General features: G+C 35.1%; 1 protein-coding gene across 1 annotated transcript; it reads right to left on the bottom strand.

Moving 5' to 3' along the window:
* Nucleotides 1–1089: 1089 nt before the first annotated feature.
* LOC116175981 (ABC transporter G family member 20-like) lies at nucleotides 1090–13616 on the bottom strand. The gene is made up of 9 exons (XM_031494380.1): nucleotides 13238–13616; nucleotides 3628–3861; nucleotides 3263–3577; nucleotides 3011–3212; nucleotides 2679–2960; nucleotides 2091–2631; nucleotides 1854–2040; nucleotides 1714–1802; nucleotides 1090–1662 (listed from the first exon to the last, which is right to left on the bottom strand). The coding sequence occupies exons 1-9, from the start codon at nucleotides 13246–13248 to the stop codon at nucleotides 1184–1186; spliced, it is 2340 nt and encodes a 779-aa protein (XP_031350240.1). The 5' UTR covers nucleotides 13249–13616; the 3' UTR covers nucleotides 1090–1183.
* Nucleotides 13617–18211: the final 4595 nt, after the last annotated feature.

Below are 18211 nucleotides of genomic sequence, written 5' to 3'. Positions count from 1 at the left end.
GTTATTATCACAAACATTCAATAGCAGAAAAACCGGAAAGGTACAGTTGTATTCATCATTCTTGATAATTTATTGTATTATTCAGGGCACGTTTTTATATTCAGTTTAAGATTGAAAATAAATATAATAATGAAAGAGGTCATGACTTGATGTCACAAAATGCACACAAAAAATTTGCGGGGACAGGCAAGTAATTTAAGAGTGTACATTTCAATTTGGGGGACGTGGGGGCACTATTCTGTACTACAACCTAATATAACATACGTCGATGTTCGTTCCTATACAGGGTGTTTCGAAATTCGCGCACAGGGACTGTGGGATGGTGTTATACAACGAAAACTGAATAAAAACTTCCTTTACCAGTTTTTGACCAGACCGGCACTTTTCGAGTTGTCGTTCGAAAAATCAGAAAATGAAAATGCCCGAAAACAAAAGATAGTTCAAATCAATTTACTGTAATTATCGTACAATTCAAATTGCGAAATAATGGCCGGTAATTATTCAAATCGGAAATATTACGATATGCTGATGCCACTTGAGGCTTGAATAATCGACGTTTGAACAACTGTTGTAATTACGTACTCGTCATAATTATAGTTTATTTTGAACCTTCTTTTGTTTTTAAAAATGTGTTATTATTAAGTTTAACCAGTGCGCAGCGTAGGGGGGCAGAGATTTTTAAAACGGTGGTAGCTCGAAAAATAGCGATCTGCTGGAAAACTGGTAGAGGAACTTTTTGTTCAGTTTTTGTCGTATAACACCATCCCATAGTCCGAATGCGCGAATTTGGAAACACCCTGTATAACTTCATATTGCTGATAAGGTGGACAGATAATTACAAATCCATAATATTTATACCTGATCATTGAATGACCTGGTGAAGTTTTCGGATGATAGTCTTGGATTAAATAAAAGAAATCTATTTTACGATCAGGGATAGATTCAAGTATTCGTTGCTAATTTATGAGAGGGGGCCATGAGTTTGACAGGAAACATTGGTAAACAATTCACTAAAAAAAGAGTTACCCGTAAAGAAAAGAATAACATATTAAAACATATTTATTATAAATTAACTAAAATGCTCAAAAATTAAATAAGTCATCCAATATTTATTATTTTACAAATAGGTACAAAACTGTATGCATAGTCAGCACCGCATACAAAAAATCTGTCCGCAAACATATCATCCTCTTTTAAACCTTAAAACCAATAAACTTATCGTAAGAAACAGTACAATCCATATCGTCGTTGAAATAAAACCTAAATAAACGTCTTTTTCTACAATAGACCATCCTCTTGTTAAAATTGATCTAAGCGATGTTGTGGCCAACGTTAACGGTAAAAACGTAGATATATAACGAAGGACTGTTGGCATTCCTTCAATTGGCCAAATAACGCCACTGAGTAGTAATGTTGGGTAAAAACTGCCAAGGGCGAGCTGTATAGCGTTTCTTTCCAACTCGCAGACTGCTGAAATTACAAAACCAAAGCACATTCCGCACAGCCCTTGAAGAATCGTTAAAACTATGACCCATCCGATATCTCCCTTGCATTCCACGCCAAAAACCAAAATCATGAATATTAACACTAGAGCCGTTTGACCACACATAACTACGAATTGCGTAACCACATGTGAAAATAGAATTTCGGCCGGAGTAACACCTTTAAATGAACAAATGTGAGTCAGCGCAAGCTCGCATAGATGTAACTTACCAGCAACCCAGGATCTATCTAGTAAACCTTCCATACGCTCGATAATCAACGCCGATGAAGTCAAAGCTACAGCTAAGAAGAACACAATGCTAAAAATCGAATGATCAGTATATCGTCGTTGAAATTAAAAAGATACTTACGTTAAAATTACACCTGGAGCAACAAAGTCTGTAAAGGACGGTTCCGTGGATCCATAAAGTGGTTCTTTGAACGAAATAGGAATTTCAGCAATCTTGGGATTTTGGTTGCACGACTTTAGGAGTTCTCTGGCGAAGTCTTGATACGAAAGCTGCAGATCTCTTTGAAGTATGACACCGATTTGTTGATCTGTAAAAGAAGCGTTAGTCTCAATAAATTTACATACACTGGTAACTTACTGGACATATCTAGCCACACCCGTATTTCACTTTGGTCCAAGGTCTCTTCGTCTGCATCCTTTCCCAGTGCCATTCTCGCCACTAACGCGTCGGTAAAGTTTTCCGTGAAATAAAGTGCACCCCAAGCGTTCCCTTCCCTAACTGCATCGACCGCCGATTCTGGATCGGGATAATACAGCTTATGTATTGTGTTATTATTTAAATTTTCTAGATATCTGCAGCTGAGATTGCTAAACTTGCAGCCCGGCTGATATTTACAGTTTTGATATGACATATTGACGTAGCTCATTTCATGATTAACGATTGCGAGTTTCAGATCGGTAGGATCTCTGCCTATAGCCATACAAAACAGAATCACTTGCATTACGGGTAGCGCGAAGATGAACAACATAACTCCCACATTTCTCCACATTCTTAAAAAGTTCTTCTGAAGTAACGCTCGCATTTTTCCCACGGTGGTAATGTGCAAACAATCAGAGCAATTATCACATGATTCAGTGGTAGGTGACTTTGGTGGTGTTAGTGATGTTCCGCCATTTATCTAAAATATTCATTAGCAATACCGATGCGCGTAGAGTAAAGTGGTACCTCTAAGAGACTTCCGTCTTGTAACAGTACTTCTTTACTTTGATGGAAATTAAGGCCTACAACTCCGCTTTCCTCGGTAACAGAGATCGAATCTTTCTTGCCCCAGTTCATAGTTGCTAGACTAATATTGTTACTAATATTGGAATCCGCAGTGTTATTAGTTTGTCCTTGCTTTCTGGAAAGTTTCAGAAACACTTCTTCCAACGACTGGCATCCATACATTGATAAAAGAACATGCGGTGACTCCTCTGCTAAAAGTTTGCCTGAGCGCATTAGTCCTATCTGGAGAATAATACGTCTTAGTAGATTAACAATTTTGCTTGATTACTTACAGTGTGAGCAGATCTGGCTTCTTCGATGTAATGTGTGGTGATGATAACAGTTTTATTTCCATCTTTTGTAATTTGTACTAAGTGATTCCAAATACTTTGCCGAAGTAAAGGATCAACTCCAACTGTGGGCTCATCCAATATCAACAATTCGGGGTCATGCATAAGCGCCACGGCGAAGGAAACCCTACGCTGTTGACCACCACTGAAAATCGCAAACCGTTAATCCTATGTGGAAGTTTGGATGGACCTTACCTCAAATTTTTGACTAAACGACTTTGGCTGGGCAAATCTAAAAAGTTGAGCAAAAATTGTAATCGTTCGTTTATTTCGGATGTCCCCATGCCAAAAATCCATCCGAAATACATCATCGTTTCCCTAATCGAAAACTCTCCATATAAAGCTATTTCCTGTGGCATATATCCCACTCTCTTTCCGGGAACCCCCGAACCTTTCGTACCCGGTTTTCCACCCAACACCCATATCTCTCCCGTATTTAGTCTACGCCTACCGACTATACACGATAACAAAGTAGTTTTACCACAACCAGATGCACCTAGTAAACCATATCTGGAAAAGTTTGGTTTTGTAAGAACCTCGCCATTTTTCAATTAACTTACATTGTTCCTTTGGCAACTGTCATGTTGAGATTGCTAAGTACATGATTAGGATTCTTTTTTGATCCGTATGTTTTAAAAGCATGGCGTACGCACACGGCCTGTTGTCTTCGTACCCATACTGATGACTGTTGGTGTTGCAACTGGGGCGGTCGGTCTATGGCTACACCAACTAAATCTGGACTAGGAATGTTTGACGGTACAGGTTCAACCCTATCTCCCATTGCGGTATTTTCACTGTAACAAGAGAAATGGACCTATAGATTTGTGAATTGCAAATGATCAATGTTACACATTTTTTGATTGGCAAAACTGTCCCTTTACAAATGACATAATAGTAATTCACGTTTCGATTAAGCAATATCTTTACAACAAGCACGTCGAGGTCTTCACATCGCTTTACGTGACAAAAATTTGCAAATTATGCGTTCATGTAATGTTCCATTGTTCCCCTTTTCTTTTAGGAGAATTCAAAATTATGCAAACTGATCGGCATTAACGTAAACGTTTAACTACGCGGGCTTACCTCTTTTGTTTATGTTATTAAACAGCACGTTTAAATTTCTTATTTCTAGTTGCAAAATATGTAATATTTAAGTAGGTCACTACTTTGTGTACAAACAATGCAGGTAGTATTACTACCTCACTTTTTGCATTGGATTGCTGTTACAAAATTAATTTGCAACACGATATCTTCTTGATTTAAAAAGCGTGGTCTATCTATTATTTATATCCAATTATATTGATTGTAGAAAATTGAAAGTAGATTTATGTAATGAACGTAATGACGAAATTACTTCAACTACTTCATTATACAGCCGAATTAAATCAACGAGTTTTGATCACACGATTTAAAATCTAAGTTGGACCTCCACAACGTGGGTAACGGTGAAACAAGTAAAATGGCTAATTTTGTTGTTGCATATACACATTCAAGGTACTATTAGAAAACAAATCTTTGACCTTACGGTTTCTCAACGTCGCGTCGCGCCGAATTCTGAAGTACGTTGAGGCACCTTTTCTGCGTTTTAGGTATACCCTAACTCATGGCATTGCAAAATCAAGGTTTCCACAAGGAAGACGGAAAGTATTTGCCGATGTGCTAGCCCTGCAGATGGTAATTTCCATTTCTTTAGGCTCAATGCCAGAAAAAAGATGATTTTTTTTAACTAGGCGTGTGCAAGTCAAAACTCTCCAAGACGCTTCCAATGGACTAGATCGATTTGAAGGCCTCACTTTGTAACAAAAGACGTGTTCATTAATTTCCAAATTGGCTAAGTAACCTTTTCACAACCTAATATCCTACTCCGTCATTAGGCACATGCAATTCTTTGAATTGGAAATCATGCATACTTACACTAATTACGTTTCATAAATAATTATGTAACTTGCCATGATAGAATGTCTTCTAACTTAAAAGCGCAATAAAACATGTAATCACACAACCAAAATTATATAAACTAAGTTGGTTTTCTTGAAACCGTGACTTTCAAAGTTCCAATATTTTATTAAATGCACTGAACCATTTCCGCGTTATGAAATATCTAAAATACACATGTTGGATTACGGAATTGGATCCTTTATAAATTATGGATATTGTAACGGAATGTAAAATTCTGGTAATTCATAATTTACTTGCCATTAGTTTGTGGCAGCTATCATTATGATTCATTTACGAATCGAAAAAACCATATTACCTTTTAAACACGTGATTTAAGTGATTGCCTAATGACATTTCTGGAAGCCTGCTCAATAGTTATTGAAAATTTAAGTAATCTATACGACATTTTGTTTCAAGGATTCCTTACGAATTAAGAAATAGGAAGTTAAATACCAGACTTCGGATTTTTCCTGACCAAGCTTTTCAAATTTGTTTTCTAAATTCATGGTTTTTGGCGTGGAATGCAACAGAAATTTGCCATAAGATATGAGTAGTTAGATCTGCATGAACAATTTACGTAGAGCTTCGATGAATAACAGATTTGGGCTACACTTTGGGTAAAGTTGTATCTGATGAAGCTCCTTTTCCCTCCTTCTCCTTCCTAACTTTGATCCAATTGCGATATCCAAAGTAGCCTGGTGTTAGTTCAGTTCCAATTCTTTAAAATAAATAAAATTTAATTCCTCCCAAATTCGGTCAATGCCAATCTCTAACGAAAATGCCGAAAAGCGAATGCCTTAATCAAATTTTGACATCCGAAGTAGTTGTGACTTCTAGGGAGCTGTTATTCATATTTAAACTTTAAAGGACTCATAATAGAGGATTATATCACGAGTCAATAATGATAGCTATTATTCTCCAGGAATATTTACGAACTGAGGAGTAAAATTCCAAGAGTATAATAGAAATTATTGCGAGTAATATACTCTACTTTATCTACCACTAATTTAATAGCTTGGGATTTTATCCATTTTAATACAAAAAATATACACAAACAATACACGACCCGCTTGACATTTGCACTTGCACTGTTCAATTGCCTATTATAATTAATGCAATAACAGAAGAACTTTTCTTTTCGTTGGTAATACAATACCCGATCGTCGATTACACATGATCGAAATTCACGCAACCACTTTCAATACAAGTATAAGTGCATATTATCTTCTGAATATCAGTGTTACGTCACTTAACAGAACATCTATGTCACTAATCACAGGATAAGTAGGGCATAGTGTAGCGCTAATTACAAACTTTTGTAACGCCTACTAGAAAGTTTTTGTTAGGCAAATAATTAAAAACAAGGTTTTATGAATCATTGACAATATTCGAGATTGCACGTAAAGACCTATTTGGTTTTCTAAGAAAATTACGAGACACAAACTACCTGCTATCTACCGTAAAGAATTTTTGTTCATTTCTGAAGGTATGCAGTAACAATTTATTGAAACGAATTAACCTCTTTCTGCTTAACAGAAGTTATTTCTTGAACAAGACAACCCAGCGTTCATGGGAATGCTACTGGGGTGGAAAACCGTGGACAAGAGAACATCGCCCCAAATTTATGGCCCTCAACGAATACTGTTTCTTTCATGGTTGGGCAGTTTTATTAAAATGTGAACTGAATTTAATTGAGTAAACCTAGGAAACGCAGATGACAATCTCGCGAAAATCTCTGAAACTAGACGCTGATTACGAGAAAATCTGGGAAAGAATCCAACTGACAAAAACCACCACTAGCAATTTCTGTCAAGTAAACCGAGGTGGTACCCAGGCCCATGATTGTGATATTAAAATTCGCACTGGAAAATTATCAATCTAGTTTGGTTGTACATACTAACCGCAGCCACATGGCATAAACTGCACAAAAATTAAGACGATCCTTATATGCTCTGTCGTATACGAAAAACGTAGGTATCGATTTAACCTACTTTACACACTACACCACAGAAACCTTGGCCATGTTGATACTATATATAACTCTCGACAGGAAAGATTGCCGGTCACAGCACACCTTGTCTCGATTTACAATCTTTGTTTGTATTAAGATGCGAGCGACTTCTGGAATAGGATCATGCGAATGTTGAACAAAAAGTCTTTTCGTTCAACAATGACACGATACTATCCCGGAAATCGTTAGCACCTTACGAAAAACAGAGATTGTAGGTCGAGATCAAGTGTTCTGTGACCGGCAATCTTTCCTGGCGAGAGTTATATACAGATTTCGCTAAATACAGGGGCTGGAACAACGCTGCAATGGGCTAGTGTCTTTTTTATCCAATTATTGCGACAATTCAACCTGCGGTGTCGCATTTTTATTGGTTGACAGTTTTTCTCGTCTAATTGCTAGGCAACAGATTTTCATTACCTAAACAACCCATATTTACTCGGTAAAATACAAAACCTCTTGTGCAATTATAAGTGACAATAAGTGTTCCACAAGGGTCTAACCTTGGACCACTTATATTTCTTTATAAATGATGGCTTAACATGCAATCATTTATCATTTGCAAATGATTAATAGCAATAAGTTGCGAAATGAGTGTCTTTTAAGCACGCGACGTGAAAATTGTCCAACGAGACAAAGCCGAGTTGGACAACATGTCTAGTGACTAAAAGACATCTTTCGTAACGAATTATATACGAGATTTTTTTGTGAAAGCGGAGAATTTGGTAATTTTTGTTTGTTATTATAGTTATTATTAGTTATTTTGTTATGTTGTCTACAAAGGTTTTGTATTATAAATTTAACGACTCTTTTAAATTGAAAAAATTGTAAGGTTTGATAAAATCAGGAACGCTATTGTCGTCGGCCCTGACACTGTTATTTTTAGATCTACAAATAGGGCGTTTTTACTTTTTTTTGGTCCTCGTGTAGAATAGTTGTGAGAGAAGTCCTTGGTCTCAAAATTGTTTTTGTTTTTATGAATTTCCAATATGGTGTAATATATGAAAATAGATGGAAGAGTCATAATAATTAATTTTTTTACAATAGATCGTGCACGATAGTCAGCATTTACAATGACACGAATTATTATTTTTTTTGCAATAAAAAAGTCTTGCGCGCTTTGGAAGAATTACCCCATAAAATTACACCATATTGTAAATGAGAATGAACTAAGGAAAAATATTCGAATAAGTCAAAAAGTGAAATATGTGAAGGTTACTGAATCATACAGTTATAACTAATCTTTTATCACAAAGTGTAACATATATTTCTGAGTTTTTCAAAGGTCAATACATAGAAACGATTTTAAAAGAATTAGAAATTAATGCTGAATGAATTGTTACCATTTTCTATTATGCAAACAGGATCTTGAGATACGTGTCATGACCATTTTACCAAATAAATTGCACTTGTTAAAGGAGTAATGACCCCGAATCATTTGCATCATTAAATACCAGTACTCTATTTCATTAATTTTTACCACGAAGATGTTTTCTACCATTAAACAAGAATTAAAAATTTCTCTTACGCTGACCACTTCACCGTACATAATTTTTAACTTATTACGACGTTACGTTACTTGATTAAAAATCTTAATAAAATGCTGTAATACTTACGAGCGATATAATAAATTAAATCTTACTTTCATTTCAGAGGAACAGGTTGGAAAATCTCGTGGAATGTATTAATTCATCTTTGTTATTAAGTTAAAAAAAAGTGCAATTACGTATCGAAATGACGTGTTTTTAAAAAACTGCACCACGCTAAAGAGAAAGTATACTTTATCGAGCAAAGTTACGGTGAAGCCAAAGGTGACTGGCCGAATATGTAAATGCCCGTACATCATTAGGCATTTTTTAAAGAACGATAGGAAAAACCATTAGATTTGTATTGTAATCTCATATTATACCGGTAACCAGTTCATTTAAAAAACCCATCATGCCCAGAGTTGGTTAATTTTTTAGAATAATTGAGGCTAGAATGGAATGTTATGAGAATGAGAATTTTACAGAAATTACTAGAAATATAATAACAATTTATTTTTAAAATAAAATGCAATTAACAATATAAACTTGCCCATTGTTCAAAGCGGAAACAAGGTGGCAAACTAATCGGTGACATTTATTATAGTTGTCTTTATAGAAATATTTTTTTAATATACTTCATTGAAATCACCTTATTTACACCTGTATTAGAAATAATGGTATCTGGCTTTTTCCAGGCTAGCGCACGGAAAAACTTTTCCCGGTCCCTTTGATTCTTTCCGTGCGCTGAATATAAATACCCAAAATATTGCTTTAAAATACAAATTCACAGGGAAGTAAACTAATTTTCAGAAATTCTATATGCGTTGTAATGTTTCATATGTAAGTATTTTGCGTTTTAATTCGTAGATGTTTGAATATTTAGATAAACTTCTTTGAGATTTTGTGACATTTTTTGACGTTTCGTCAACCTTATCTGAAATAAACTAATTAAACAAATCGCCTTTGAAATGATTTGAGAGTAACCATGAAAACGCATTTTCTATAACTGTTACAAAATAAAAATGTTAGCGAGTTTGTTGTTTTTTATGTTACCGATTTAAAAGAAGTATAATAAAAAATATCGTTCATTACACGTCCAGAAATGCTTTTTCCGTGCTTGCATGACTTCCCGTGTTCGGCTACGCCTCACACGGAAATTTGCCACGCGCGCACGGAAAAGGCCTGCTTTCCGGACTCCTAATGTAATATACTATTCCATCGTACAATGTACTGGGCACTACATTTTCATTTTGAAACAGATACAGTTCCACTGTTGTGGTCAATTTTTTTGTAAACGTGTCGATTTATACTTGAAAAGTCAATCTAGTGAGGTGTCAAATAGTTTTTTTAAAAAACAAGGATTACTCCAAAAAATCACGATCATAGCCATGGTAGAATAGCTTTCGTGTGATGCGCATTTTTATTATAGATATTGATGAACACGGTTGATCACGATATTTCAATAGCGGGAAGTAACGATGAACTCAAGACAGAAACTGATCATTACTGCATTCAAAATACGTGTCTATATCTGCTCCGTATATAGATCGACATACATTTTATGACTAGGCTATTACGATTAATTATCTTTTTGATTTCACTGCTATAAAAATTCAGACTGTGTGAAATTAATTAATGTAACTGATTTCTTAAGTACCCAAAAAACTGTTCATGGGATAAGTCGAAGCTGATATGGGTTCTTTGTACAAAAGGACCGCCATATTGAATATATTTGGATTCAACTAAACGTTTTTGACAATGAATGATACAAAATTTCAGGTGGTTTACATGATGGGATTCTGAGTCACCATGTGTAACAAAAATCTGTGGTAATACGAAAAATTTGGGGCTTTAGATCAAAATCTATATGTACCACTCGAATGTATCATTTATTTCGTTTTCCCAGAACGAAAATAATGTGGAATTAACTGGCAAAGTTACACTATTTACAAATTCTAGAAATTTAAATACGTTTCTAAATCAGCTTTAATTAAACTTAAAACCTACGACAATCATTTAATTTAATTTAAAACAGATTAGTACCGCTATTCAAAGAGGGAATGCAAGTTGTATTAAGGAATCTTTCAACAAGTCTTTCAAGCTAGAAGAGATTTTTTATTTACTCTGAATATTGTTAGTGTTGAAATTATTTGTGAAATGTGTTTTAAATTAAAATTAAAAAAAAGGATCTTGTACGACTTACAGATTTAAAACCATTTAAAATTGAGAATTATAAATTTTAAAAGAATCACAATTCTAAATGTCGTGAAAAACTACTGCAGATCGTACTTATTTTATAAGAGCGCAATTTTTAGAGCTTCGGAAATCTAGTTTTGAAAATTTTGGGAAATTGAAGTAATGAAATTTAGCCCCTGTTACAAGAACCAGAATACTTTTAGATAGGTATACACTGTGTCCAAGGTAAGGATATTAGGGGATCTCGGAAACGAGAAAATACGAAAATCGTCAAATTAGAGAAAATTCCGATGACTTCCGAAGATATGCCAGAAACCCCAAAGTTTGCCGATTTTGTTTTTATTTTATCTGTTATTTCAGCAGATACAAAAAAATTTACAAAAAACACTTTCTCATTGCCACTCGTTTTGCCACTTTTTGGGCTCTACAAGACACCGCTGTGAGAGTTATTACTAATACAACGATGTACGGATTACAAGGAAAAAACAAAAGTCCAAAACTGTTGGTTTCAACAGGATGGTGCACCTCCGTTCAAAGCCCTAATCGTGGTTTGGGAGATCCCTGTGATAGACATCCTTATGGTGGCCACAGTGCCACAGTTCTAATGTATTGTTTTCCAACTTTTTGGGTATATGTAAAAGCCATCATGTGAACATATTTTTTGGAATGCTATTGATAAGAGCTTTCTAAAAATATAACACATCTCGCTTTTCATCCTCTCTCAGGTGGTTGTCCCTGAAAGTTCAAAATCCTTTCTTACGTCGTGTGCCAAATTTCAGCTTCATAGCTCGAGCCGTTTTTAGTTATCGTTGGAACAGACAGACGTACAGTTTTTGTACGATTTTCATACAGTACCACTTTTCGTGGTAATTAGTAAACTTAAGCAACTTTTTAAAACAAATTAAGGAATATAATTACGATCTATTTATTTACATAAATTCAAATATGTTACTGAGAATAAATGAATCAACAGAGTACATTTAAACTTGCGCAAAACGCAACCTTCAATTTTTTGTTGTACTTTTTTCGTGTTTTTTTTAACGTCAAGGGTAATAAAACTTGCTAATCCACTAGAGAATGCATTTTATTAAAGCCCAGATAGATAACCTTTGAATTGCTCGTATCTGCTATCAGGCCGTTCTAGCCTTCCAATGAACTTCAATGGGATGGTGATTTTAGACCACTAATAAGGTTTTTAGGAGTGTTTTTGAGCTTTCACACAAACTTAGGACAACGGATCTTGACCGCAAGATAAAGCGGGCGTTAACCGCTGGGGTAAATAGGCAGTGGTAGTAATAAAACATCGTGGCACGTTTTATGAGAATGTTCCTGCCATTATTTTAACATCTTATTCGCTACTATTAAAGCACGTAAATCATACACAGGTTAGGGGCAAAAACATTTTAAAGACCCAACCACCTATTGTCAACAACATAAAGACTAATCTAGAACAATCATCTTCTACTTCAAAACGTACATTTGAACTTTTTTGCGAAATTTTGGGTCTAGTTCATTAACATAACGAATATGTAGCTGGAAGTTTGCGGATCCATGAAATTCCAAGTTTTAGTTACGTAACAAATTAGTGGGATTTCACACTACACACTGAATCAATAATTTACTAATATTTGCCAATATCCTGTACATTTTCCGCAATTTTTAAACCTCCGAGTGTGGCGTCACAAACTTAATTTCATGATGTAAGTGCGTAAAACTACAACTAACAGTGACAAATTACCTAAAAATTTAGCATTCTTGACACACTTATTTGTGGTCATTGAAAATTACAATCCATTTTCTCTCAAATTTGTGAATCATTTGGAATAAACAATTTGTCCCAATCAATATCTCATTACTGTAGCGTACAGAAGTTGGTAGGAACATCCGAAAATGATAATCTCCCTAAATGACAATGGAATGTACGAGTAATTAAATAAGTACTGATACATCATTTCCAAATTTTATGCCTAACATGGAAGCTAAATCGCTCGTTACAAAAGTTTAGACGGCCACCTGATTGCGTAATGAAGTATAACCAAAAGTAAAATGTTACTTAGTTTCACCTACTTAATATTAATTAAGTATATTAAAACTTACATCACCAATAAGGAACACTGCAATTTTGATAATTGAAGTTTAACGATACGTTGAATACTTTTCGATTAAGGGATATTTTTTACAGTTAATAGTGCAATGTAATGGAAATTTTAACCTCCTAGTTGTAGTTGTCCTTGTATTAAAATTTTTTTCGTCTCTACCTGTGTCTCAACAAGACTGGTTTTAATTTTTATTTTTACTGAGGTTAACGCTGAGAATGCAGATGATGGTAGGTACCTATTTTTTGAATTTTTATCTAATAGCCACAGTGACATTTGAAACAGATTCCTCTCATGCGCGATACTGATTAATTATTATCTAAGATATAATTTCTGAATTGAAACAAGGTAATAGCGTTTATGTATGGGAAGGTAAACCACTACACATAGATGTTAGTTTACTTACGTTATAAGCATCTTCTTGATGTGAGAATTACGTATATCAATAGATAAAAGGAAATGTAAAAGTTGTCGGTTACACAACTAAACTTTCACTGTAAAATTGCACATGGTGTTTAGGTCATTTTTGTCTTCTTCTTAAAGGAAAATCCACAAACTTGCGTTTTTGGCTTTGGTAATTAGTAAATACAGAATTTACCACACAACAAGTTTCGAAAGTAGTCGTAGGTTATGCAAATGATCTATTTCCCTTTCGTTTATACACAATTCACTTTTATTGAACCGCGCGCGTAGATTTAATTTACGATTTAATAGCGTCGGCGGTTTTGAGCTGAACTGCCGTTCAAATCACCAATTTCCTTGCAGTAGTAGTAGTGCAGAGTCCCCTCTACGCCAAGAAAACCTTTGAACAAATTAACTTTGGGACGTAGAATTAACGACATTTGAATTACGGAATGAAGGCGAAAGGAGGGGTTTCACGAGTTGTACAAATTTACCTACTCATTGATGACGTTTTCGTCTGCCGAAGAAATATTTTGGGTCAAAACCACTTTAAGGTCAATCGGAAGTAATTGCAAAGTCACAGGCGGCGGCTATAAATTTCTTGTTTTTCTTTAAATGAATTTTACGTCAAATGTAACCCTGGAAATTAACACTTATTTAATTAAAACACAAGGGTTTTTGACAAATTAGATTGATTTGGAATTTATAAATAGGCAATTATGAGTGATGATCGATAATTCCGTATTACTTATCACCAAATTCAGAGGGGGCTAACATATAAAGGACCGATTTTCAAAGCAACGGAAGGTATCAAAAACTTTTCATTAAATATGCATCAAATCTAAGTATTTTATTAAAACATCATTCCTTCAAACAACAAATCTGAAGGTGTCAACTAGTTTAAAGTTGAAGGATTCACTTCCAAAGATTAAAAAATATGAGGTCCGTCCGTCACACATATTGCTTCTACACCACTGAACCGATTTGGGCGATGTAGGGTTCATTTGAAATGACTTGGTCCAAGGATTCCGTGCATATCGATATTCTTTGGTTTTGCACATGCGCAGTGTCAAAAATTTGGTTTATTTCATACTGTCCGGTAGATGTTCGATTACACTATCATTTTGAGTCCGGTAGGTGAGTTATTACAGCATCCGAGCCGGTAAGTGTCGCTAAGCAACACTTACCGGACTGTTATTTGTATACATCAAATTTGACATCTTCACACAATTAATTAAAAACCCCAACATAAATTTGGCTGTAATTCTTTATTTCAAACATTAACATTGATTGGAATGAAACAATTTGTATTGCCCTCAACACTACGCCTGGGTTATTACTGAATGCCGAGTTAGTAATGTTTGATTCCTTCTGCTGTAAAACTTCAATGAAATTTTCGCCGCCTTGTATCAGTTGTATCATACGGGCAATCTTAACTTTTCCTTCTACCGAGCCTTCGATGTATTTTTCTGCCGTCGATGAGCTTTTCCATGCTCCATGACGCTTTAACACCGAAACCCAGGCAAAAAAATCTCAATTCAAAAACTTACTGCGTCCAAAAAGTATGCCAACATGACTTTTTCCTCTACTTGTTTCGCCCCATGTTCGTTCCTCAATTGGCAAAACACTTAGTACTCTTTTTCATACCTTGCGCGCCTGACTTCTTAGGAACCAACTTTTCGGTTGCTTCATGAGATTTCGACAGGATTGTATCGGGAACATTGGAACATCCCACAACGTTTATAACGTCAATTTTTCAGTGAAAAAAATTCAATTGTCAACAAACTACAAACTATAGCAACGGCCGTTGTCACAGAAACAAGGTAATGCGATTTTTACAATATGATGAAATTTTGTAATCTTTGAAATGAAAATAATGATACAAAACAGACTTACAGTATGAAATAATAGTACATTATATATCAAGGTAGAGAAGTCTACTATTATTGCCTGAGCACCAAGATTACATCTCGAGGCGCTTGCGCCGAGGGGTGTAAGGTGCGAAGGCAATAATAGACTTCTCTACCGTGGTATATATACTATTTTTTTCACTACTAGCACTTGAAATCCTCTAAATTAACATATTATATTGATAAGAGAGTTAACGGTTGGACAGAATTGTTTGTTTCTTAATTTAACATGTCAATCAAGTACGTGGAAGTACAAGTCAAACAGGCCGTATTTTGTTCTGTCATTGAGATTTTTCAAAGAGTAATTTCGTTCGAATTTTTTCAAAATGTGATAATTTTAGGTATGTAATTTCTCTGGAAATTGCGAATGGTGGCAATTATTCGTTTTAGAGAACTTGTCTAAACGTTCATTGAGCGAAATTTCGGGTTGTGTTTTCTAAAAGTGACAGCGTGACAGTTCTCATTATTGACTACTAGTTAATAATAAAAAATTATTAACCACTTTGAACAAATGCCGAGAAAGCCTACTTTACAAGTGGAAAAAAGGTTAATAATCATGTCATCAGACGCTAGTAGTGAAAAAAATACGTTACGATATACGTCCGGTAGTACTTGTAACAGTACTCGTTTAAGACATTCTTGACTCGGCTCCTGACGTCGCCTCGTCCATAATGTCTAACTCGTACTGTTACAAGTAACCTACCGGACTTATAACGTAAATAACTATTAACGCATGTGCAACCAAGTCAAAACTTCAAACCCGAATTGCGGGTGACCGGAACATCGGAGGTGGGTACCGACAAAGGGAATATGGTAGCCTTCGATCTTATTGATGGTGGAGTCAATATTGGCTAATAAAACACTGATCTGCCACACAACAATGCGCTGAAGTACCTTCGATCTTACACGAGAACTTTGATAATTTTTTCAAGATATCAAGAAAACGTGAATGAAGAGGTAGGTTAGAAAGACGCGAAGAAAGACGGCGTAAAAGAAGGGCATGGGTACGAACAGCCAGTGAAGCAGACGAGACGAGAACTTGGAAAGAAAGAAGATGCGAACAAGTTGCGATGAGGAATAAAGGAGACGGAGAACGAAGGAAGATTGCGCGGAGGAAAGTCGTGCAAAATTCCAGGCCTCTATATTCATGATAACCTTAAGTGGCAGACCCACAACTTAACCATTGAACAAGACCTTATTTGCTAAGACAACATTCAGATTTTCACACCTATAACACCAGATCAAAAAAATTAGAAGTGAGACCTCAAAATCAACAGTACTGGACAAATATTTTAAAAATCATAATAAAATCACTTGCCTAATGAGATAAAGCAAGTCTCTGGACCAGTAAAAGCAAAATTAGTAAATACTTTGAGACATTTGCTTTTTACTCCACGCAAGCGTATTTTTACCCACCTGATAATATCATTAGGTATAAATGTGTGACAAATTCGTATCATAGTCGTTTGTATATCATGATCCCATTCCCATTATGTTTTACTTCAATTTATTATTATACAATAGTTTTTGTCTACTACGTTTTATGTGTTTTATGTGTATTTATACATTATACAATGTATTGACTTCTACACCATTCGGTCACGAAATAAAGTGCATACATATACTTACAATAAGACCGTATGGAAATGTCATACTTAATGTATGTACATTTTCGAAAAATCCCTGGACACATTAATTTTATCTTGGAAAAGAACGTTTTTAATGAATAAACTCTTCTACTTCATCGCTGTGAGCGTGGTCGAAGAGGTATTAATACAGAAGGACGGGTAGATTTGTAGACTCTCGAAGATTAATAAAGACTGGCTCTTCAGGACACGTTTAAACACTCTTACAGCTTGCCAATAAAGGTTTATGAAAGCTTTTTCAAAGGTTCTCAAACAAATTTTCCTTAAGTTGGCCAACTTGAGAACGGTAGATCCCTTAATAGGGATATTTTGTTTCGTTTTGTTTTATTAATTTAACTTAATAAATTAAAATCATTCGTTAGGAAACATTTTAGGCTCATTCTATTTTTGCCGTTCGGTTAGAATCGAAAACTTCTACTAATGGCAGATTTGTTACGCTTTTCATAAGTCCACGTTCATAAAATAAATAAGTAAACACCTTTTCTGGAATACGCAAGCCAAGCCTCACTTTTTTCTCATACTGCACACCCATAGTCATAGCTAAATTAAATAAAAAATGAAAGTAAATGTTACCTACAGTGTCTAATTACGGAGTTACCTAGACCATTACCACTTTTATTTAAATACAGCCATTAAGCAAAAAAAGTATGTTCAGCCAACCAAATCTATTTTGTACAACAACAGTAATTTGTGGCAAACTTCGCGAACACACAAGTAATACCATGCAAAAATCAGATGGTAATTCGCGAGTGTGTGATTGGCGTTTTAATTGTTTAAACTTTGTCCACACAACATTCAAGATCTCTTTGATCTTTAAAAACGAATGAATTAGTAGTGGTCATCAATTATATTTGGTCAGGGTCCAATTTAGGTTTTCTCAAGTCCGTCGCGAGCCGGATAGTGGTTCCTTCGCTATCCCTATGCTTTTAGAAAATGACATTCCGTAATAATAACTTGTAAGATGTAACTGTTGTGTTTTAACCAGTAATGCAATTTTTGTACACTTTGAAATTTCATGCAGACGAGCAATATTACCAAAGAAAGGCCTGGTTGGAGTACACAGTCTGCATTTTATTGTATTTTACATACTACTTAAAAATTGTTTTGCGGGCCGTTCCAAACAAGTTCGCGATCCGGACCTGGCCTTTGGGCCAGGCCACTGAATTAGAATAATTCCGAGTTTGTATGAAATACATTACATGCTTGTGAAGTGGCATAAATTGAAACGAGATAAACCATATCTGCGAATAATTGCTTCTTTTACAAATGACATACAAGTATTAATGCACATATGATGTAAGGTGTTCATTATTGCGTTAATTGTCGGATAAGCGTCAATGAGACTTTCATGTTCGCATCGCTAAAGATTGTTACCTGACGACGATGTTGCAAATTAGCAAAAAAAACATGCCACAAATTAGC

This window comes from Photinus pyralis, unplaced genomic scaffold (assembly GCF_008802855.1).
Source record: "Photinus pyralis isolate 1611_PpyrPB1 unplaced genomic scaffold, Ppyr1.3 Ppyr1.4_LG7, whole genome shotgun sequence".
Lineage (NCBI taxonomy): Eukaryota > Metazoa > Arthropoda > Insecta > Coleoptera > Lampyridae > Photinus > Photinus pyralis.
The sequence above is the reverse complement of the archived record's forward strand: the minus strand, read 5'-3'. Positions and strand labels throughout refer to the sequence as shown.